General features: G+C 36.6%; 1 protein-coding gene across 1 annotated transcript in view; it reads left to right on the top strand.

The window, feature by feature from the left end:
- Positions 1-24839, top strand: part of CNTN1 (contactin 1) — a 204600-nt gene that overhangs the window by 135423 nt on the left and 44338 nt on the right. Inside the window, exons 3-14 of the mRNA XM_063155209.1 lie at positions 270-402; positions 7901-8030; positions 10689-10861; positions 12800-12895; positions 13764-13970; positions 15228-15324; positions 15478-15659; positions 16814-16938; positions 18932-19049; positions 20678-20828; positions 21338-21465; positions 22816-22991. Of these exons, the coding sequence (XP_063011279.1) occupies positions 288-402; positions 7901-8030; positions 10689-10861; positions 12800-12895; positions 13764-13970; positions 15228-15324; positions 15478-15659; positions 16814-16938; positions 18932-19049; positions 20678-20828; positions 21338-21465; positions 22816-22991 (1698 nt within the window). The 5' untranslated portion in view covers positions 270-287. The remainder of the gene's footprint in view (positions 1-269; positions 403-7900; positions 8031-10688; positions 10862-12799; positions 12896-13763; positions 13971-15227; positions 15325-15477; positions 15660-16813; positions 16939-18931; positions 19050-20677; positions 20829-21337; positions 21466-22815; positions 22992-24839) is intronic.

Raw genomic sequence — 24839 nt, 5'->3', positions numbered from 1 at the left:
AGAAGTGTAAAAAAGGATGCTCAGTTTGAACATTTACCGTATTACAGCATCACCAGAACATCTGAGTACTCTGAAACAGAGTGCTCTCTGAATAATAGATATAATTAATTTGATCCAGAAATTCTGATTATGCATTTATTATTGAAAAGATTCTCTCCTATACTAACTCTTAAGTATTCAGTTTAGTTGCATCATCTGCCATGCCAAATGTGATATGAGATAAAGCCTTATGTCAGAGTTATTGACTCTCTCCTCTTTCTCTGTAACAGACTTTTCTAGTTCTCTGAATGATGGTATTGAAGTGCACAGTTCCTTTTGAGATGATGGCTGAACAGAAGATAACCATTTGGTTTTTCATCTATCATCTTATTACACCCTGTTTTGTCTACTCCCTGGCAGTAGGTAAGACGATATCCTGTGTTAATTCCTTAAAGTAACTGTTGTTAATTTTATGTTTTTCAAGGACAATTAGAATGTTTTTATGGATTTAATTTATTAGTGCTGATACAACAAATTACTAAATGTGAACAATGAAACTGGCAGGAAGCATATTTATTAGAATGGCTGCCAGAATAAAAATTATGAAAAAAGACAGATCTGGACTTTAAATTTGGCATTGTCTAATTGGATTTACAGAATGAAATCTTTCTCTAGATTATAAAAAGTACATCAATTGTCTATTGTGCGCAGAAGATCCACCTGTTTAGAATAATGAAAAACAAAATTCTGTATTATTCGCACCATCTAAAATTCATAATTTTTCAGAAGCCCAGTGTAGCGGTGGTTTTTCATAATACAGTGGGGTAATTCTGCATATTCTGACTCCAATTTTTTATTAAAAATTATTTTTTTCATAAATAGAGATGGGGCCATAAATAAAACATTCTGGAGTCATATTTCTAGCATCTGCATTTAGAGAAATATTTGCAATTGAAATTTTAGTTCCATTTTAAGAGATAGAGGGAGGTCTGTGCAAAGGCAAAATTCCAACTGTTCCAAACAACTTTGAGATTTCTAAAGCTTGTTTCAGATTTCCTTGCCAATTAAATGAATGATGGGTTTTAGTTGCTGGGATGAATTTTTCTGTTATCATAAACACAGCATGTACAAAATATTCACCAATATTTGAAAAGTGCAAACATTGTGTTCTAATGTTTTGGTTAATTTCAAGGTAGGCTTTAGATCCTTCCCTACTTTGAGGGTCACTGACTTGCTTAATCTGGGATATCATTTCAGGCATTGCCTTAATTTCACTTCCATGAGACCATATTCCTTATTACCGAGTCAAAAAATATGATTTATAGTGTGAGGTAAGCTTATTGCCTTTAAGAAATCAGTCCAGAGCTTGCAGGAATGATTTCTGGTATAGTAGGAACATTACTTTACTCTGTGGTTTTGAATAGTGTTCTTTAGTCCACATCTGAGTTTGATGGAGGATTTACTGATGCCTGATAAAAATTAGTACCTTCACAATATATTTGCTGTGTGTTTCAAGAGATTTTTTCTTTGTAAAGATATGAGGCTTGCTATAGCACCAAAATTAAAACTTTAAACTCACCACTTTAATTCAATGCTGGGCTTTTCCTCAAAGAATAAAATAATAATAAAGAAAAACTGTGAAGTGCTATCAGTAACGTTACACATGTGATTTTGTTCTGGACCTGTTGAGATCAAACAAAACAATCAGCTACAGTAGCCAAACAAGTACTGGACACTGGTTGATAAAATGGGTGAGTCAATCAAGGAGAGCAAATGTTCAGGTAATTTCTTGACAGGCAGGATCGAATTATTGATGTTATTATGTATTCTGCACATCACATTTGTGCCCATTAGCCAAAAAAAACCTTGGCACCAGAATGTAGCTGCTGGCAAGTTCCTGAGAATGGCATTGGAAGGTCATGAGCTGTGAGGGTAACACCTAAGTGACATGGGAAGAACAGAGAGGGCTGTCATGACACCATGTGCATCGTGAGTACACACTGGCACTGTCATTGCAAGGCTCGTTTGATCTCTCACTGGGCTGTTGTTCTTGGCACTCTTAGATTGCCACAAACAAGATGGGAGCCATTGGTGTGAAGGATTTTGAATCCAAGGCAGGTTCTAATAATGCTGTTACAGTTCAAACACATTTCCTAACTTATCTCCTGGTATGGAATAAATACTTACTTGCATTTTTAATCAAAAGCCAAAGTTAAGACCTGTGACCATCTCTAAAGGTATTGCACTGCCCTTCAGTGTGGAAGATTCCTAGTTTTATATAATCAGAGGGTGTTTGTGGCTGCCAGTGTATTGCAGTGTAAGGCTCTCTGCTCCAGGACCTGCTCTACTTCGCATAAATCATTAAATCAATAAATTCACATAAATCATTAAATAACCTTTTGAGTGAAGAGAAAGTCTGCTTCTATCATCTAGGGTTTATGGTACCCATCTAGGTTATATAAATCTGATGTTGCAGTCTTTGCTCAGCCCCAGCACTTGAATCTTGCTGGAGGGTTTCTTATTTCAAATGGGTTTGAGAGCTGCTGGCAGTCAGACTTAATTGTCTTGAATGTATGTCTTGGCAATGAAAATGCCATTGTATCCAGAAAATGTGTATCTGCAGTATGCAATATGTATCTGCAACCAAGATGAAATATAACAGGTTGCTTGGAAGTGTTCTCAGTGTGGTTAAAAATTGAAAGATACTGAAGAGAAAGAAGTGAGTAGAGTGATCAAGTTCTGGGAGGTTTTCTTTCACACAGGATGTTATCAAGGGGAATGCTGGCAAGGTCAACAGTAATGGAGGATGTGTAAACTGGGGACAGTTTTTGAGTAAAGATCATGAGTTCTCATTAAAATAGGAAGACAGACCAAGTTCCAGAGTGAAGAGGCAAGGTAACTGGAAACAGATATTGAAAGCAGAGTATTTAAGAAGTTGTTTTAGCACCTTTTAGCAAAACACACTTTCTTTGGAAGTGTATTCGTCTCCTCCTGCCTTCTGTGGTGCTGATCTGCAGTTCTAGGTGGTTCTACTCTGTAAATTGCCTTTGGCAAGCTCGTCTGTGACTCTGTAGTCTAGGTTTTTGCAATCCATGCTTCCTAAACAGACCTACTATTATATTAACTGCTCTGGACCCAGGAAAGTGATAGCTTGTAGATGCAATGTTTTGAGAAGTTGTCTCACCCTATGAGTGTCCCCAGGTTCAAAAATATTGGCCAAAAAAACCTGAAAGTATTCAGGATTCATGTATTTGACTGAGCATTGAGAGCCTTCAGACTTTAACAGCTAGAAGTATTTGGGAAACATAGAGCTAGCAACCTGAAGCTGCAGTGACTTGAGATGTTTCTAATTGGGCCTGAAGAGAGGACAGGGATTCTGAGACTCTAAAAGCTGAGTAGTTCTATTTGTTTTAAAATTGTTCTTTTTCTCACTGCAGGAAATTCTAAAAAAATTCTCAAAATGAAATACATACATTTTTAGAATTTTAGTTTGCTTTGGAGTAAACGCCTTGACTTTTTTAGCCAGTTCTGTTTTGTGGTAATTAGAGGCAGAAACTGAGAACTGTTGCATTGACTAGCCATTTCTCATTGGTGGCAAATGTGTACTTACTTAACTGAAAGGAAGCAAAGATTTTATGAATCAGAGGTATAGGCATCAAAGGTAAAGGCAGAGATCATCTTCTGCAATGAGACAGGAGCAGTATTTCTTTTCCAGGTAAATTAGTGCTTGAAATGTAGTCTTGCAGATATAAACTGGTGAAAAAGCCATAAATAATTCGGTCTCCACTTACTGATAGAACAGACTGTTGTTACAAGAGCTGCTTTTCAGAGTGCACTTTGAGTAGTGCAAGGCAAATGAGAGCAGCAAACCACTCCTCAGGGAACATGTCAGTGATTGTCAGCCCACTGCAAAAAAGTTATTTCATGCCTATTACTGATAATATTTGACTCTTCTCCACTTCCCCCTGACATTTCTCCAACGCACTTCCAAGTTGCCTTTGATTCTCCTTTAGATTAATATCCTGTTGCTAAGTCTGAATTTCAAACTTTTCTGTTATCCACTACTTCCCAGGTAAATCAGAGAACTCCAGTGTGTCTTCAGTTGGGATACTAATCTATCACCAAAAGATTCAGCTGTTCTTAAGCTGTTCTTCAGCTGCAGCTTGTTTTATTCTTCCAAAAGACTAACCAAAAACTGCAAAGACCCTGTATTTTATTGTGCTTCATGAATAGTAGATTACATTTGGCTATGAAAGGAATCAATATTGAAAAATGTCCCTCTGATAATTTGTTTCTCATAAAATGTTCTACTTTTTACCTTGGGATTTGGTAGTGTAGAGCCAGACAGTATCTGAGTTTGGGTCAGATCATGCCTTAAAAGGCAGCTTGTCACTCTAGTAAACTATCCTGAAATGTGCAAAATGAGGCAATAGTCCAGGGGTAAAAATGTCTAAACTGTTCTGCTTTTTAGGCAACCAAAGTTCCAAAAATCATTAGGAACCGAAACTTCAGAGAAGGCTGTTAAAGTAAGAAAGCCAGTAAGCAGCAGAGCCTCTCAGTGCAACACAGTTGTTTTGATGAGTACCTGGGGATGCTTTTAGACAGTATGCTGAATTTTGGAGAGTGTTGCTGATATATGCACCAGGAAGGCTTGTGTGGGGAGATTGTGGAGAATAACAACTGCACTTTAGCTTCATCCCTAATTTACTGGTCACTGGCTTTCCCATGGGATCAACATGTTAGGCTCTTCAGTCACTTCTTAACTAACACTTCAATTTTTGAGGAAGAACCACCTAAAAGTTTAAATATTGAATACACAAATGGGAATATGTTTAAAATATGATAATTAGTATTGGCTGACATTCCTCTTGGCAGTATGAGAAGACAAGAAAACTGTACTCTGCTAGGCACAAGTGGAGAGGCTTGCTCTGCTAGGGGCTGGAGGTTTTCATCCTTGAAACTTGTTGTAAAGGAGAAACTGTATCATTAACCATGGGGCTCTTCAATGTCCTCAGTGGAACATAGGAAATAGAAGTTATTCTCCTGCTCCTTTGAGTCCAGATAAATAGAGGCAGCTTTCCCAACGACAGTCTTCATCTTTCATATAATATGAACTGGGAGTGCTGGAGTGGTTACCTTTTCTGAGTGCTGACTGGCTCTTGGAGAGTGATTTGCCTTTAGTATCTTGATGGCTTACACTTACCCTCTCTTCTCCATCATGGGCACACAGTACGTTATGAATTGTTTCACTATGAACACATTACTGATTCAGCACATAAACTTCCCATAAATGCCAAGTACAACTTTTCCCACATGATTTAGAGAAGTAAAGAAACGATCAAGCCCCCAAACCTTAAATTATTCATGCTTGGACATTTTCCAGAACAGTAGGTTCAAAAAGGTATTTCTGAACTGGAGGCTAGAATCTACATTATTTAAAGCTTTTTATCACAACATAGAAAATTTTTCACGTTTTCTAAAGAGAGATAATAATTTTCTTCCAAAAAAAGAAGTGGATGAATATACTTAATGCCTATTTACCTTGTCTCTCTTGTTCCTGCTTGGATCTTAGAAGACCATTACATGCTATTGCTGAGTGTCTGACATTCATAAATAAATAAATAATCATAATGTGTTTGGTGATCACAATGCTCAGAAATGTGGAAGTGCCATTTTCTGTTCCTGCATGCCTGGTAGAGATATTTGGCTCATTCGCAGACCATCTTGTTTTTGAGCATGAGCTTCTAAGACACGGGTGGGTCCTCATTTCTCTGACATACTCAAAACAGACTATCTACTTCTAAATATCAAATGGTTTCTGGTCTTGCAAGGCTAATGCAGAGCCTGGCAACTTAGTTAAACTGATAACGAATGACTCCAGGGCTCTTACGTGCAGCACCCTTTTGCACTCAAGGTTAATCCAGCCATGCACCACTTCAACAGATCTTTGTCCCTCTCTCATGTTAATATATGTAATTGGATACAACACTTGCAGGTAGATCAATACTCACACCCAACAACTGTCTCAGGCAGTCAATTTTGGTAATGTTGAGTACCAGGGAAATAGATAGGTGTACAGGAAACAGAAAGAGAAGGAGAAGACCCATTAGAAAATGTCACTTGGAGAATTAATTACATGACCACCTTCCAGAGGGAAAGATTCTTATACAGGATCTGTAGTCTCATCAGTTGAGGAAAGATTTTCTTGGGCTTTTCACAGACTTCCTAATACATTTTAGCAATATTGAAAGGTCTGGGTCTTGTTTTCAGAATTCACTGAAGAATGCCTCTAATAGTCAGGTGATTGTTTCTGCTCCAATTTAAAATACAAATCACAAGAAATTTACCCAAAACATAGGGCACTCTTTGAGAGGTCAGATAGTCCATCCTCTTGTCTAAAGCAGGATCCAAACATAGGAAATGTGCTCATAACATCCTCAGTTTGCCTAATACATCCATTTTCTTCTTTCTTTACTTTTCCTTTTCATGTAGGCATTACTTCAGTGAGCTGATGCTTTTCCTTGTACTCTTAGTCTTCCCTTTGTCACTCTCCAAACTTTGTCCCACAGCCATGGTACTTCACTTAAAGTGTGAACATTTCTTGCAGATCTTTTCACAGCCCCTTTCTCTTCTCTTTTCTCCCATGTGCTTTTTCTTATCACTGGTCCATCATGTGTGGTCTTGCGGCTGAGAATAAAAGGTTTATTGTTTGCCATGCCTGAAATTCAGTGTGCACATCTTATTCTGCACAGACAGTCACCTGAAACCAGATTCATAATAGATGGCAGCAGAAGTGCCTTTATAAAGCACATTTGATAGGTGTGAGAAGCAGCTTTCACTCAGTATAATTAATAGTGCTGGCAGCATTAAAAATGCATGCCATGAAATGCCTAAGTGCTCTGTAACGTTGTTTGAGTCCTAAGGTGAAGAGTCAGCTGCATGGGATATGGAGATTTGCTGCTGGAGACTGTTGTTATTCTGTACTCATATTTAAGAACTGCACAGAACATGCCATCAGGTTTCTGGCTTAGTCATTCCAGTCTCTGAGCAAGTATGTGAATCTTGCCTTTTCAGTCTGAAATTAGTTCTTCTTTTGGTCTAGCAATATGTACATTTTTATACTGTGCTGTGCTTTAAAATATGAAAGAAAGCAGACCATTGCTCAAAAGCAGACCCTACCAACTTTACAACAGCATCCACAAATGAAGGATAAAGATTAAAAAATACGGTTGTGTTGAAACCTGTTTTACGTTTATTTACCTTTAAGTGCTTGGCTGTCCAAACTGAAATTATTTTCAGTGTAGGACTTTTTTAAAATTGTATATTGGAGTGTAGAAGCTAATACATACCTCAGCTTCAAAGGAAGGACAATGTGATTTGGAAACAATGTAGTTTTTGGTTTTGACGCCTAACATAAAGGTTTTTTAGTCTGATGTAGTAAAGATTGTTCCTAAATACATTGTTCCTAAAATCATTGGAGAAGTTTAGGCTGTAAGATCAGAAATAACTATGAGTAGTTGTTTTGGATGTGAACCTTTTTGATCAGAATTTGTTGGTCTCTGCGAAGTAAGTTGATCTCACTGTACTCCTAAGGGACTTGCCTTCAGTTCCTAATTATCTCCACTTCTGGCCTAAACATGACAACATGACAAATAATTAATTTCATCAGAGAAGGTACACAAGGTCGTATTACAGGAACAAAGTGTGAGTTACTTTGGTTCTCAGAAGGCATGAATCAGTGAAGCACAGACGGCACTTTTGTTACCTGTACTGCTCCAGTTTTGCTGAAGCACATAGAATTTAACTTTGAGTGACTCACTATTTTGCCTTCACATTTTGATTCTTGAATGTGTGATGCAAATTTTTCTTCAGTTTGACTGCTAGTTAAAAAGTGATTAATTTGAAACTATTCTGTTTTCAGAGGAAGGAAACAAAGGTTATGGACCCGTTTTTGAGGAGCAACCCATTGATACCATCTATCCAGAAGAATCTTCAGATGGACAAGTTTCAATGAACTGCAGAGCTCGAGCAGTTCCTTTTCCTACTTACAGGTAATACCTACTGTTTTGATTTACAAATCTTGCATATTTTATTCAGCAGCTATTTCAGATAGTTTTATTAAATGATTGTGTTAAAAAGTTGGAGAAAAGTGTTCAAGGCAGGAAAAAAAGTGCAGATACACAAGTTTTGACTGAGACTCAACCTTGATTCAATTTGCCAAGATGTCTAATCAGTATTAAAAACAGTATATTGCGTTAAATATTTTCAGATTCTGAAAGAAATACTGCTCCATATGTGAATTTAAAAAAAAGGTGACCTTTAAAAAAATTGAGAGATTATCTTTCCAGCTTAGGCTGAGGTTAGTATAGATTTGAGTCTTTGTTCTTTTTGATTCTCAATGGCTTTTTTATTATATTTTGCTTTGAAAGGAGAAGTACTGATGGTTGGACATGGATATTCTACATCCCATGTTGGCTTTGCATCCTCTGTGTTGCAGGGCAGTGGTCAAAAATGTGTCATCTATGCTACTGAAGACATAAAAAGCTTCATTCTGAAAAAAAACATTTCAGCTAGTTTTAATACAGATTCTCACAGGACTTCTTTCACAGTAATTATAATATTGCAGAAAGCAATGATTTATTGTACATTAATATGAGTTTGTCAGCCATTATCTGCTCATAGTGTGAAGAGAAATGTACTTAAGGTTATCAGTATTAAGACTGTGACTAAATTACAACCTGATCATAGGCACAAAACTGCTATAATTGTACTAAAGACAGACACACTATCTTGCCAGCAAAAGAGATCCATTTCAGTAAATTACCCTGTGATCTGCCCCAATACTCACTTATGTGTGTTCCCAGACTGGTTTCTAGAACAGAAAAACCAATCAAGTCTACTGGCTATTATTTTAAATCTGTTACAGTGTTGTGGTCAACTATGGTCTTCCTCCATTAAAACAGCTTATTTCATCTTCATTGCCACTTCTAAAAATCTGCTAACAGGTTGTCTGCCTGTACAGAAGCACCGTACAGAATATGACATTTTGTTGCACTCACTTCCTCTTGCCATGCTTGGAAAGTGTAGAGAGATTACATATGCTAAGATTTTATACCTTTTGCTATACTTCCCCATCCCTTCCAGTTGGTCCAGAGACTCCCCCAGCTCTGTCTGCAAGACTGTAAACACACCATCTATAGATGATTACAGGTTCTAAATAAATTTTTACCTTCTTCTTTATCTATTGTGGGCTCAGCAAAATCTGAACTAGCAGAAACACTCAAAGAATTGCATTGCACCTCCGGAACTTCTGTGTCTAGGAGCAGATCTGACAATTAGCACTGATAGGTGATGAGATGATAATTGCAGTACAGAATAAGGCCACTTTTCTTATTTCCTGACACATTAGTTTTAGTATACCTCAATATGTTATCTTCATCTCATCCCTCTAGCAGTTAATGAGTCAAAATTCTTCTATCTCAGAGGTAAATAAGTCCTTCCCACCATTTTCATTGGAGGATGTGCTGTCCTCAGCACATTTATACCTAGATATTTCTGAATAGAGGATGTATTCATTTTTTCTATCACTGACATGTAGTATGTCTAACAGGACTGAAGTGATACCTCTAGAACTCTATAAGATCAAAATTTGTTTCATCTTTCAAGTTCTTCTATTTCATTTGATTTTTTTTGGTTTTGGGTTTGTTTTGGTTTTTGTGGTTTGGTTTTTTTGTTGTTGTTGTTGCTTTTTGTTTTTTATTTTGTTTATTTCTGTGACAATAGCAAGTTCCACTTCCAAATGAGAACTCTGCATATTTTGGTATATGTTCAATAGTGAATGAACAGGTGGTGTGTGTATTATCATTGTCAAATACTAATGCCTAACCTTACCTTATGAAAAAAGAAAATATTTATGCAGAAATAAGGCTATGATCTTTAAATGTAATTAAGTTGCATCTGTGCTATTTGCGCATAGGAGGCAGGCAGTTCCTTTCTAAGGTAACAGGCTCCCTCTTGTGGACGCAGTAACAGGCACAAATATAAGTCATGAGCACTGGTAGCCACTCCGTCTTTTTAAACATTTCTTAAAATAAGTAAAAATCGGTCAGAACTGGGCCGCCAGTTTCTCCCTTAATCCCTGAAGTGAAAGTTGCAGTAATTCAGTGAATTGGCTGTGGGGTTTTACCATTACTCAGGGAAGAGTGTCCAGCAATTTAAGTAGGTCTTTTATGAAGGATGCCACAGCTTTTGCACTGACTTTACTGGCACATTATGTTTTATGAAGCATTTTCATTATCTGCAGCAGGTTTAAAAAAACTCTCATTGCCCCATACTTTAAAAGTGCAGAAGGAGTATATTTTTATCTAGTCTGAACTTAGATATTTATTTGAGATATGTTTAAAATCTGTGTGTTTGGTGACTGGCTAGCTCCTTCACAGCCAGCTCAAGCATCTCTTACTGCTTGGCCAGCAACTATGTTTTTACAAAGTATGTCCCATCTCTAAGAAGGAAGAACTGAGATATGTTTAAGAGACCTCTGGAGTTCAAATCTGTGCATCTTGCTGAAGGAAAACCTAAAACTTGTATAGAAGTATATTAATAAATTTCCTGCATAGTTTGTCAGAATTTATGAGTTACTGTTCACATCATTTTTCTTACCAGGTTGCTTTTTGGGGCCAATCTTACATCTTGTTTTTCTTTTTTAATAGGTGGAAACTCAACAACTGGGATATTGACTTAACAAAGGAGCGGTACAGCATGGTGGGAGGCAGACTTGTTATCAATAATCCAGAGAAATCAAGGGATGCTGGAAAATATGTCTGTGTAGTGTCAAATGTCTTTGGAACTGTCAGAAGCAGTGAAGCCACTCTGAGTTTTGGATGTAAGTGTTGTTTATGTCAGAATATAGAAAAATTATGGTTAGCCCAATATTTTACACTGCGGTGTATTCTTCTGATGTGTGCTGTATCTGTACTACTCTGTAAAAAGCATCTTAAGTGCCTTAGTCTGCAGAGATCGACACAAAATAAATTTGTAAGCATTTTATATTCTTTACATTCAGCTGACATGACATAGCAGCCTTCCCAGTGAGTAATTGTTAAATTATGAAGTGAAGAAGCTCATGGAGCCAGATCTGGCGATAATAATGTCCAGACTCTCTTAAAATCAGGGTAGGACCTGAGGGATCACAGAAGAAAGACTTGAGTGAGGGCATATGGTGATGAGGTGCAGGGCAAGCACAGCTGCAGGGGCAAGGCACAGCACTTGCTGGTAAAGTATGCCCTGACTCCTAGGCTACAGTGAAAAAACCCTGCTGGGGGAAATTTCTGTCAATTTATGACAGTGATGAGCTAGTCTTGAGAGGATATGTACATGTACAGACCTGCATATGACCAAATACTTGAATTACAAAAAATTTATATACTAAATGAAGAATAATGCAAAATTTTATGGACTTAAGACAGTGTTTGGGATTTCTGTTTAATTTTGACTTAAGTCGCCTTTTCCCCAGATATATTTTATCATCAGAGGGTACAAAAAGGAATCCCAAAAGAAAGGAATCCACTCTGTGTTCCATTCACAAAGCCGTAGGTGCCCTGACACTAAGGGTTTGATGCTCCTCTTGTTTTTAACTGGCCTCCATAAGTAGAATTCATTCCTTGCTGTAGAAGATCAGACATTTAGTGAAAAGTTCTGCTATCTGATAATACTTGTGAGACTGTGGGACTACAGATATTAGAGAAAGTCAGAAGCTATAATGAGCTGATTAGGATCGTATCATCGTTGATATAGTTTTAGTCTGTATTTAGCCAGGGTATCTTCTAGAACAAAAAATTGAAGGCCAGGTTGTGACTTTTTTTTTTTTTAATGGAGAAAACATCAACATTTAATTTATGGGATATTTATTTGTACCTAAAGCCGGCTTCAGTCGTGTCAGTCCTGAATAATCAATAGGATAAAAAAAAATAAACCAAGAAACCTAATAGATTAAAAAAAAAATAGAACCAAAACAGTCTGAGGTATGCCTTCTGCCTGCCAGCTCACTGGCTTCATGTTGATAGTATACTGAGAAATTATGTAGAACAGAACCCTAATATACAGTGCTTCAATATGTAAACTAAAATAGGGTAAAGAGGCAAGGAATAGTGAAAAGATCACTGGAAACTAGTAAATATCTGTTAAAAAAGTGTCTGCTTTCATTCTTCTTTATACTGTTGTATTTCTTCCTTTCTCCTATTTAATGATCACCTATAAAAACATTTCTTTCTACAAACAATGTTTCTAAAGAACTGAATAGAGTTGCTAAAATTAGGAGAGAAAATGTCTGATCTTTAGTGTAAGTTTTTTTCTTTTGCTTATGCATAAACTGATTGAAAAATGTCAACAACCATTTAGAAAAGTTCAAAAGTCTTGACCAGCTTTAATTTTGTTGTTTTGTCAAATTTACTGAAACCGTGGAGCAGAACCCATATTCTTTCATATGCTTCATCAATTAGTCCATCTGAGAATACTGTACATAATTTTTAGATCCAGTGCCTTAACACTTATTATAATTTTTTAAGCCTAACTACTCTTAGAGATAAAGTCTGCATCACTTTTTTCTTTTCCCTGGTATTTAAAATTATGATGACAAAAATAGCAAAAAATGCATCGCTAATGAAAAATAAGCAAAACTGGCGTTAGGGGTCAACTAGTTTCTATCTGCCATGCATTGGTGTATTTCTATACTAATCGCTACAGGACAGAAAGAGATGATAATAATAAAAAGTTACTGTAGTTAAAAACCCTCTTCTCCTCCCCTTGTGTTTTTAAAAACTAGATCTGGATCCCTTTCCACCTGAGGAACGTTACGAGGTTAAAGTGCGAGAAGGTGTTGGGGCAGTGCTTCTTTGTGAACCCCCTTATCACTACCCAGGTAATTCAGCTCAAAGTGCTTCATTTTCAATGTCTGAAGAGTAAAAGATTAATTTTTTTTTTTTTGCAAGTTTCCTTTATATTCACTTAAGCAGTAACTTTTGTGCAGCTTGAGAATCACCATTTAGGTTAGGTTGCTGTTTTGAATGTGTGCTGTTGACCATATGTTGACTGTTCATTGCGCCTAATAAAGTCACCTCAAGTGCTACGGTTATGGGCTTCTCTCAAAATCATGGAACAGCTGAAGCACTCCAGAGGGTCAGAGATGAGGTTATTTATTCTCTGGAAGGGACTTTTCTCATCATTAACTACTGAAGAGCTCTGCATGAATTATAACCATAATCTTGAGCATCTGGAGTTCCATCATGAGGGATCAAATTGGCTGTTAGCATCTCTTTTACCTTGTAAAATGGAGTAATGATTTACTTTTCATGCTCCGTTTAAGCACTCAAAGGAACTGAAGAATGAATGAAGACATATTACTAGATAAAATATTCTAAAGTCTTGTCTAAATCACAAAACTGCTGAGCAGTTCCCAGCTTCTCAGTTGCATGAGGTCAAGACCCAGCTGCCTCTCTCATCCCATCCCAGTCAGTTCCTGTGGGATGGTTGTGCCCAGGGCAAGGTGTGCACACTGTAGCCCGGTCCCCAGTAACCTGCAGTGACAGCAGCAGTGCCCCAGTGTTCAGTGTAGTCAGGAGTGAGCTGGCTGCTGAGACATGCATAAATCTGTCTGCACAGCTGCCTCTCTGAAGAAAATATCTATAACCTAGAAATTAGACTCAAGTGTTTTATATACAGACGGTATTCTGTGGTTTAAACAGCTGATAGTCTTGGGTTTTAATACTGACTGAAGTATCTTCCTCCAGATGACCTCAGTTATCGCTGGCTTCTAAATGAGTTCCCAGTGTTCATTGCTTTGGACAAACGACGATTTGTGTCACAGACGAATGGCAATCTCTACATTGCAAATGTGGAAGCATCAGATAAGGGCAATTATTCATGTTTTGTGTCCAGCCCTTCCATAACAAAGAGTGTATTCAGTAAATTTATTCCACTTATTCCGCAATCTGATCGTAAGTATTTATTGGAAATACTATGCACAGCATTTTAACAGTTTGTATTGTAATTTTGCTAATTTATAGCTACTTTCGTTTCTGTAAGGAGAATTATATGGCAAGTTATAATGGCTACTGCACAATGTTACTCGGTGTTTGCGATGCAGAGGTACAAATCATTCCTATTCACAGTGAAAACTTTGTGAAAAAAATCTCCATTGATTAATTCACACATTTCCTTTCAGATCATTGAGAACAGAATTCTTATCCCCACAATCTCCATTTCTTTTATGTGATAAGGCCCTGATCCCAAAATCTTCAGTATCTTTTCTAGTCTTGGCATTGGTTCAAAGGAGTATGACTGAAAAGTAGAAACTTCATGTAAATGTTGATGAACAGCTTCAGGATTTACTTCTTTTCCCCCAGAAAATCCCCCGTGAAAGAGGAAAATCCTTTTACCCTGATGAAATTTCCTATCCAACAGTGTCCTGGGAGCTTTGTGTCTCTCAGTCAATCTCCTAAGGCACCTCTGTGGCTTTGTGTTACTGGATTATTTTCTGGCATTTTTTCAGGGGAGCTGCACATTTTCTAAATAGGAACCAAATTAGTTTTTGCCACTTCAGACTGTCAGTCACTAGGTTCTCATAAACTGATCATCAATTTTTCAGTGACTCTTTTATTTGTACAATTTTCCATATTACTGATTGAATTAATGTAATTTCAAATTAGTGATCTTTGACCAAATATTCTAGTATTCACACTGCCTTCTTCATCTAGAACTGATGGGAGTTCCCTGTAGGAACAAGAGGGTTCCTACAGGGATTGCTAGTAGGGAGATTTGACATCCCTTTGCACTCATTAAATTGTAGATGTGCTTGCTCTAGCTCCTTCATACCCCTACTGAGAGAAAATTGAGCCTAAATTCAAAATAATTAAAAATATTCCATCCAGTATAAAACATGTGAAAAAACAGACTCGGGTTTTTGTCTACCCACACATAGAGTACATCATCATGCTTTAAAAGCAATTAGAAATTTTGTTTAAAATGTTGGGATTAGTCATCCAGAGAAAGATAACTAGTTGCTGAGTAAAACACTTATGTTTTACTAGTAAAAGTTCAGTGCTTAGTCAGACTTTATGAATTGACAGGCTGTTGCAGTTTAAAGAAGAATTTTGTCTGGCATTTTAAGAAAAGTTCTATTGAGCTGTGTAAATTTTAGTAGCTCTATAACTTTCTGACATGCCTTTTCTTAGAATCTTTTTTTTTCATATTAGGAGCAAAAGTATATCCTGCTGATATCAAGGTGAAGTTCAAGGACACGTACGCTCTCCTGGGACAAAACGTGACACTGGAGTGTTTTGCTCTTGGAAAGTAAGTGTGTTTTAGTTATTGTACAGCATGAATTGCTTTCAAATTTCGGGGAATGAAAATACATATTTCATGATCAAATGCTCTTTTTGTAGTCTGCAGTTTAACTGCCAGTTCTTGAACACACTCATTTGTACTTTACTGTACCTTTTCAAGTCCGGTTCCTGAGCTCAGATGGAGTAAATACCTTGAACCCTTGCCAGCCTCTGCTGAGATAAGCATGTCTGGTGCAGTACTTAAGATCTTCAATATTCAGTATGAAGATGAAGGGCTTTATGAGTGTGAAGCTGAAAACTATAAAGGAAAAGATAAACACCAAGCAAGAGTTTATGTACAAGGTAGGAAGACCAAGTTTATTCTTGATGATCTGTGTTGCCTTTACTTAGGTTAGAAATGTCTGTGTTTCACAGTTGATGTCTGTGTTGGTTCCTCATACACTGCTTTTCAAGTTAATAGAGTAGAATCAAAATTGTTGCATTAAATGTCAGGCATGATATTTATGTATTAATTGTCTGGTTGGATAGCTGGTATATACACTTTGGTATATACTATATGACAGTTCTGTGTTACCTGTTATGCGTAATGTAAATTAAATCAATTTATAGTACTTGAAGTGAAACGATTTCTGAAAGAAAAAGAGACCATGAGGTTTGTTAGGATTTCTTGTTTTCTTATTTTGTGTTTTCTGTCTTAGCACTCTGTCTTATTAGCTATGCACAGTTCTTTATTACTTCATCCTCTCTCACTTCCCTTTTTGCATTTGGTTAAATTAGATAACTGAAAATTGTATCTTACTGCTCATAGTGAAATCATCCCAAGTAACTTGGCTTCTTGTCTGAGGTTTATGCCATAAAACCATGATATTAAAAGGTCGCACATAGAATCTGAAGCACCCTCAGAAGATTTATGTCTCTTTCACTGGCTGTGCAGAAGATCTGAGTTAAGATCCTTGGTTGAGTGCTAGAACTACAGAAGATCAAACTCAGAATTAGTGTGACAAGGTTATTACTGCTTATAATAAGTAAAGCTAGTAAACTGGTTTGTTTGCTTAGCAAAAGCAAATATGCTGGACTGTTTCAATATTAATTTCTTACTTATGGTGTTTGCACCAAGAGAATAATTTCTTGGAGATCCTTTCAGTACATTTTGCACAATTTCATGTCATTTAACTATCATTTTCATGGTGCTACTGAGTAATTTTCACACAGAATTATCCACAGATCAATATAAGTAGTGATATCTTGTCTTCTGTTTTTCAGGAACCATTATTTCAATTCCATCTTTTCTTCTCATAAAAAATAGTTTGAGGCTTTTCTGAATCTATGTAGTAAGACAAAAACTTCTTTTTTCTGCTGGTGGATTGCTGAGTTATCATCATTACTTTGAGTTTCCTGTTGAAGTATCATGGAAAAAGCAGGGAATTAATACAACATAATGCTAATTAAATATGTATGTGCTATATTTACAATGCATCATGTATTTTATTCTGCAGCTGCTCCTGAGTGGGTAGAACATATCAATGACACAGAAAGGGATATAGGCAGTGACCTGTACTGGCCTTGTGTAGCTACGGGCAAGCCTATTCCAACAATTAGGTGGCTGAAGAATGGTGCCTCGGTGAGTGTATTGCTGTAGGTAACACTGGCTTGAGTGGTTAGCTCATGGAAACAGTGTTTTGAAGCATGCATTAGTAAAAGGTTAAAGGAAAATTAATTATAATTATCTAAATATTTCCTGATGCCACTTGCATGAGGCATTAAAATCCATTTTTAAAAGTTTCATCTCAATCTTCTCTTATTTCTTCAGGCTGTTTAGTATTCAGCTTTGACTTATCAACTTAACTTTTGACCACATGTTTAGGAGGTAGATACCCCTTTTTCTCTAGGCCTTTTTAAGTAAAAGCTCTTCACTCTGGATAAAAAATGTCATCTTTTCTTCAAAATTAATCCTTTTTACCATATTGAACATGAATGTGTCTTTAAAAATCGAAGACAAAAGTCAGTGGAGATATGAAAATAGATTATTTTTTAAAGTATCAGTGGTCTTTATCCTGTATTTTTTCACATTTTTTCTAGACAAAGAGTGTTGCAAATGTTTAGGTGATGTTTAAAAGAAGTTTAAAGAAGTACTGTTTGATAATTTAATTCTATTGAATATTTGGTTTAAACAAACAAAGTACATTTTTTCTCCTAGTATCCTGGAATCATAGAATGATTTGTGTTGGAAGGTGCTTTAAAGATTGTTAGTTCCAGCCCCCTAGCAGCGGACAGAGGCACCTTTCACTAGCCCTGGTTGCTTAGAACTCCATCAGCCTGCCCTTCAACAATTCCAGGGATGGAAGATCCACAGCTTCTCTGGGAAAAACCTGATCAGGCATTCCAACAGTGTATTCAAAGTGTAGTGCTTACACTACGTGAAAAGCCATTAAAAAAACAAGAGAATACGAGGGCACAGTGCAGCTCTGTGTCTGCTGAGCTGTGACTCTTGGCAAATAAAACAGACAATGAGGCAGCTTGGTTTTTGACTGTGTATCTTAAGAAGAATGTATGATGTTGGAGGCAGAGCAGGGATATCACCATCTGCTATATGGAGGTGACTTAAACCAGGAAAAACAATGCTTCTTTTCTAGCTTTGGTAGTTATTGCAAACAAATATTTTAACAAGTGAGTTACTTGCTGATCCCCACTGAACTTGGCTTTCACTAAAAAAATCTGCATACTGGATTGCAGAACGCAGTGTGCAAGTCTCCAGTAGTACACCAGAAGATTATGCTGCGTGTTACTATGATGATAAGATGATTTCCAAATGAAACACAGCAGAAATGTTAATTGCCTTGAAAACATAATTTGTTTCTAAATCAGATAACTTGTAATTAGACCTTTCATTTAGAGCACAACAAAGATTCCTTGTATAATATCTGATTAAAACATTTTCACGTAAAATAGTCAGAAAATATGTTTCCCTTAATCTGTTCTTTTTTCAACTAAGTACTATTCTCTTAATCTTCCACTGCCCCATGCACTCCAAAGCACTTAGATACAAGAGTTAAAGCTTTCAGCTTAATTTTCTCAAGAAAATAGAACACGTTAACATGATCTTTCAAAAAGTGATTGACATCTACATTTACAAAATACCCCACCTTAGCTGCCTTACTTTGATTTACTGGTTTTTGCTTTTTTACATTAAAACCAAAATAGTTTGTACTATCTCTCAGAGGAATCTTCTGAAAAATTCCTACCTCACTGGGACTTGCTTTGACTTTTTCCTGTTATAAAATTATGAAACAACAGAAAGTACTGATGAGTGAGCATGGCATAACAAAATTTATGTGCATAAAATTAATTTAATTCCTTGCTTCTTATTTCTGAATCAGTAGTGTGCATTGATATGATAACAGGGGACTGGAGAGTAAATTTCTCTACTGGCACTCAACTAGAACTTTCCCAGAAACTTAGATATTGAATTGCAATGACTCTTTCTTTAGAAAAAGGTGAACCCAATGTTACTGAGAAAGGAAAAAAATATAATTTGGATGGGTATGGATTCTTCAGCTTACGTAGTTTATGTTAATGTCTTAATATCTTGTTATTTTATTGATTCTGTGTTTTAGTTCCGGAAAGGTGAACTAAGAATGCAAAGTCTGACCTTTGACGATGCCGGCATGTACCAGTGTATAGCAGAAAACATGCATGGAATTATTTATGCAAATGCTGAACTGAAGATTGTGGGTCAGTGGGATTATTTCTCTATTTACTATTTCAGGCTTGAGTAAGATAGCAGTTATATTTGCAAGTACTGTTTGGTAACAGATTCCTGTGAGGATGAAGCTAAGAACTCTCACTCAATCTAGGTGAGATGGGGTTTATTTGAGCTCTTTAGCTGGTTTTTGACAACAACTTGAGGAATAAATTTGCCAACTTGTGGGACATGTTTTCTGTTTGTATTTATGATGCTTGTTTCCTAATGTTCCCCCTCAGAGGAACTGATAGTGCTGATGTTATATGAAGCACATAGAGTTGCAGCCTAAGTTTTTAAGCTTGCAAAACTGGTTAAGAAGCATTTTCTTTTTTGCTCACATACGATCACTCCTCTGTGATGCAAAATCTGCTTTTTAAGAAACCATATTTCCACTTACTTGGCTTTTGAAGCTCTTCATTTTTGTTCTCCCCTTTGATTTTGCGTTCTGCAACCCCTTACGCTGAAGTCACAATGTCTGGTTTTGCCCACAGATAGCTGTGCCATTTGATGGCTGGATGTAGTTACGAGTCCACTGTGTTTTCCTGAGGAGCATCCTGTTGAAAATTCGACTCTCAGATCCAAATTTCTCAGCCTTTAAACAATTTCTGATGTTTTTACTGATTTCATTAGAGCAGACACACTGACTGTATGACATATTTTTCTAAATTTCCCTGTGGTAGTTGCTGTTCTTTCCATCTCACACTTGCCTTCAGACTTTCCCAAGAACGAAACTGTTCTTGGTTTTCCCAACCCATTGCGCAACAATGCTTCAATCTACATTGGTCTTCCATTACTATGTACTCACTACCAGCTTGGTTTACCCAAAATGAGCACTTTTTAAATGTGCGTTTTCAAAATTCAGTGTTGGTGATATGCAGATATTGGTCAGAGTTTTGCTCTGTACTTCTGTAATTAAACAATAGCCTTATTTCCTCAGGCTGTGTGCACACTTGCTGGCATAATTAACTTGCTGATATGCCAAGGCGCAAAATAATGAAAAGCTTTATTTTCTTTCATTTGGTTTCAAATAAAGGAAAAATTAGTAAGTAAAGATCTGACCTCAGAGACATAAGTGTGGTGCTTATGACAGTCCCATCTCAATACTCTTGTACATCTGAGACTGCACCTACAGCCAGCTGGCCAAACAGAAAACCACAAAGAATAAGAAGGGCACAATTTTAGTTTGTAGAGAGGGTTAAAACCACTGACAAGTAAACCCAGCTATTCTTTGGAATTATGATTGAGTGAGCAACTTGTTAAAGAAATTTATCTCCAGGAATCTGAATTTTATTAGGGCTGATCAAAAGGCCTTTTGAAACGGAGGAACTTTCAGTGGACTTTGATCTTGTTAGATTAAACTCAGATGAAAGTTCAGAAATCAGTAGAAAGAAACCTCTAGGGTAACACAGCACTAAACTATGTTATGATTTTTCATGTCTCTTGTAGATCAGTACATACTTCAAGTACATCTCTGTATCGTTAGTACTTTTCTCACTAGTCTGCATAATGAACATTTGTAAACAATTCAATAGTTCTGTCTTTTATTGTATGTTGGAAACAAATTCTGTTTTGCAGTAAAATCACTAACAGCAGTATTTGTGTTAATTTTTGCTTTCAGCTTCACCTCCTACTTTTGAATTTAACCCTATGAAGAAGAAAATCCTAGCAGCTAAAGGGGGACGTGTAATCATTGAATGCAAGCCTAAAGCTGCTCCTAAGCCAAAATTCTCCTGGAGCAAAGGAACAGAATTGCTTGTAAATGGGAGCCGGTTAGTACTGACTGTCAGTGAACACTTTGAGCCTTAAAAGTGTAACCTTATGTATCTGTCTGTCTATCCCATAGGATGATTCTCCATTTTGCAGACTTCAGGGACAGGAGAATGTATAACTGCAGGAGAATAATATGCCAAAATGTTGCTGGCAGTATAGATTCAAGGAGTTAGCAGGGTATCCAACTTTACCCAGTCTGATTTAAGAATTGAATTGTACCATAAAACTCTAAGAAAAATACTTGAATGACTACAAGTGAATAGAAGTACATTCTCTTGCTCCAGCATTCTGAGATTGATGTCTAGATCTAATGTCTCAGTCTAATCCACAGTCTCTTTAAATATTTTTTACTGCAGGTGTGTTTATAAATCCAGTAGTTAGATGTGAGCCTGCAAATGATTTTTGTGGTTCGTTCTTTCATTTATGACAGTTCTACAGGAAGCATTGCTTTCTAATAGGAAACATTTCTTTCTAATATAGAATTTAATTTCTCTTGCACTTTCCATAGCATACGTATCTGGGATGATGGGAGCCTGGAAATTATCAATGTCACAAAGCTGGATGAAGGTCGCTACACCTGTTTTGCAGAAAATAACCGAGGAAAAGCCAATAGCACTGGTGTTCTAGAAATGACAGGTAAGCCTCAGAATTGCAATAGTTTGTTTTGGGCAGAATCCCTTAGTTCAAAATGACTAATTTTTGTTCCAGCATTGCACTACTTTTTCTAATTTAATTGCTCATTAACACTGAATTGATGCTTTTAAAGCATATTGCTCAGTTGAAACTGGGTATGTTTGCATCAGTTCTAACACTGCATCTCGGTTTTTAGGGTTGATATTTCCATAAGAGATTAGTGAACAAGATCCATTAAATTGACATATTTTAATGCATTTCCCTTTATTTGGTAGCTTAACACTTATGCTAAGGTGTGATTCTGGGGCCATGACTCAGATAAATGGGTCTCCTGATGTCCTTAGTGTTGTGGGGGTTTTTTTGTTGGGTTTTTTTTGTGGTTTTTGGGGTTTGTTTGTTTTTTTTTGTTTTTTTTGTTTTTTTTTTTGTAGGGGGTTTTGTTTGGTTTGGCTTGGTTTGGTTGTTTGTTTATTAGTTTGTTTTGGTGGTGGTTTTGTTCTGGTCGTGGTAGTGGTATAAGCATGTTTGAGAGAGCATTGCTGTTAAAGAAATATGCATGAAATTTGTGAGATGAGGGCGTATATATATATATATGATTGCAGTTCTAAATTACCTTCTTTTATCAGTATTTTTATTTACTGATTGAGTAATGATAGCCTTGTGTATTTTAAATCTGATGTCAAATAACTAAATAACTGTAGACTACAGACAGGAAGGACAGGGACAGCATTCTGTAAGACCCATGTCTGTGAAGTACAACTGGTAGTGGAAGAGTCTTTTGTTAAATGGGTTTTTAATCTCTGTTCCAGAAATCATGCTGGATTGACATGAAAGCTCAATGCTGATGTGCTTTCTTCCTTTTCTTGTATTGTTTTCTCTTCTTTTTCACATGTAGCTATTTACACAATTTGTTTTGCATCTATTATATTGTTTCTCAATAGATAAATTAAGATCACAATCCCTGCAAGGCTGTAATGAAAATCTGACTTGGCCCAACCAAGTGGAACTTCTCATTCATTACAGAGACAAGTTTTAAAACATAGGAAATATTATAATTGAAACAAGTCACGTAGGACTCATTATATGTTTTCTTTCTACTTGAGACAGAGTCAATGAATAAAAATAGTTATGTGATTCAGAGATTTAAAGAGTTAACAGAAGCCAGCTATTTTAGCTATAAAATGCTTTCTTTATTGTCTTCAGTTTGGTCCTTTGAAATATAGTTGTGTGAATAACGTGAACTAGACTTTGAGGGAGTGGTTTAATGTATGATCAAACAGTTATGAAGCTGAGCTTATATTTTAATAAATATTTATTTATTGGAATTCTCCATGTTTGCCATTAACTTCACAGAAGCTACAAGAATTACTTTAGCTCCGCTGAATGTTGATGTCACCGTTGGAGAGAATGCTACCATGCAATGCATTGCATCCCATGATCCCACATTAGACCTGACATTTATCTGGTCTCTAAATGGCTTTGTAATAGATTTTGAGAAAGAACACGAACATTATGAGCGGAATGTTATGGTAAGATACTATAGAACCTTATTTAATACATGAAAGCCTAGTTTTCTTTGTTGTGAATAGTTGTCTTTCCTGTGTCGGTTCAGGTCCAGTAGGCCAAGAACGTCAAATAGAATTACAATTCAGATACCTTACAGACACATAGACACTTGCAGGCAGATACCTGAAATCAGATATTTAAATTGATGTAAGTATTTTGGTACATCAGATTATTACTGAAAATAGCTGGTAAGGTAGATAGCCTGATTGTAAACAGGGTGCAAATTACCTCAAAAAAGTTTGCATATGCATTAATTTTTACTTACCCATGTTTTCATCATCAGTATTTCTGGAATTTGGCATGAAACTGGGCCAGATGGTGGGTAGGAGTCAAACAGTTTGTAAACACTGAGGAGGAGCAGTTAATGAGGAGGCTAAACAAGTTAATACAAAGACACTCATTTTGGCATGTAGAACAATCATAGTTCCTTCGTATTTGCATGTATAGTTATGTTTTTAGAGTCTTCTGTCAGGTTTATTTAAAATTAATATCTCTATTAGAAATCCTTTCTTGTTAAGTCTAATCACCTGCTGATTTGCCTTATATTCAGCAATCTCCAAGCTGCCTGCTTGTGTAAATATTCTGCTAGTCTGGATTTAAAATATTCAAAAATTCTCATATTTAGATACCTTGTTTTTTTTTTGTGCTCCCAAGAGAAACAGTGGGTATGGAGAGAAATAGTTGCTGGTGGTAGTTGTGGTGTCTGGGAACACCAGGGACCACATTTAGTTTCAGCTCTGTGTTCAAAATGATGTACCAGTGCCCCCTGAAGAGTCCTTCTCCTGGGCTGGCAATATTATCTGATTTTCCATGGACCAAGAAATTAATTTTTTTGCTTTCAGTATCTGTTTATCTCTATGTGAAAATATGTTGAAAGTGTAACTATTTTAGTCTGATTTGCAACAAAACAGCCCTTTGAGGAGTCAAGAGTTGCCTCAACCTTCTCATTTGCTGAGTTGTAAGATGTAGTTAAGAAGCCACATTGCTCCCTTTCAGTGAGAGAACATGTCCTTGTCCAGGAAGCCAGTAGAAGTATGGTAAGATCAGCTGATAAGCATTCAAACCCAAAGACATACCCTCCTTTCTGCAGTAAATCTCCTGACAGGCTATGTCCACACTCAGTAGCAGGGTGGTAAGTAGTCTGCAGTGTATTTTGTGTTGCCTCAGGAATGAGTAAGTATGTAGTTATTCTCCAGTACACTGGCATCTTTCAAAACATTTCCTGCAAATGGCTATTAAGTCACACTTGTGATAGGTCTGTATTTGCACTCCTATAGAGTACTTGATGCATAGGAATGCTTGGAAAAGCTTGAATTGCCTCCTGATTGTATTAGTTTGTGCTTAGATAAAGACTGGAATGAGTCTGAGTGTCAGACAAGAGCTTAAAGAGTAAAGCTCCAGTAAACCTACTCCTTGTAAAAGATCAAATAAAATTAGTCTGTGTCCGATTTTATTTAGTTGATTGCTTTAAGCTACCTGACAGTTGTTACACAAAGAAATTTGTCCCATAGAAGAGAAAAGCAGGTTGAAATGTTAATGAATTGGTTATGTTGGTGTGGAAGGAAGGTAAAAATGGCTTTATCTGTAGTGCAAGAGAAAGCACTCCATCTATGGGTCATGTGTTGAACATGTTGAGCAAAAAATTTTATATCACTGATACACTCTTTTGGGGTTTCCTCTAAATAATGAAAATAGAAGTAAACTGGATTTTTTTTTTCTTTTAGGGGAAATTAATTCTGAATTTTAATCCTGCTTTTAAGGCACTTTCTAGCAAAGCACTTCAAGTTGACAAATGTGGGACCAAATAAGGC

This window comes from Melospiza melodia, chromosome 4, assembly GCF_035770615.1.
Source record: "Melospiza melodia melodia isolate bMelMel2 chromosome 4, bMelMel2.pri, whole genome shotgun sequence".
Lineage (NCBI taxonomy): Eukaryota > Metazoa > Chordata > Aves > Passeriformes > Passerellidae > Melospiza > Melospiza melodia.
Note: the sequence above shows the minus strand (reverse complement) of the source record. Positions and strands in the feature narration are given on the sequence as shown.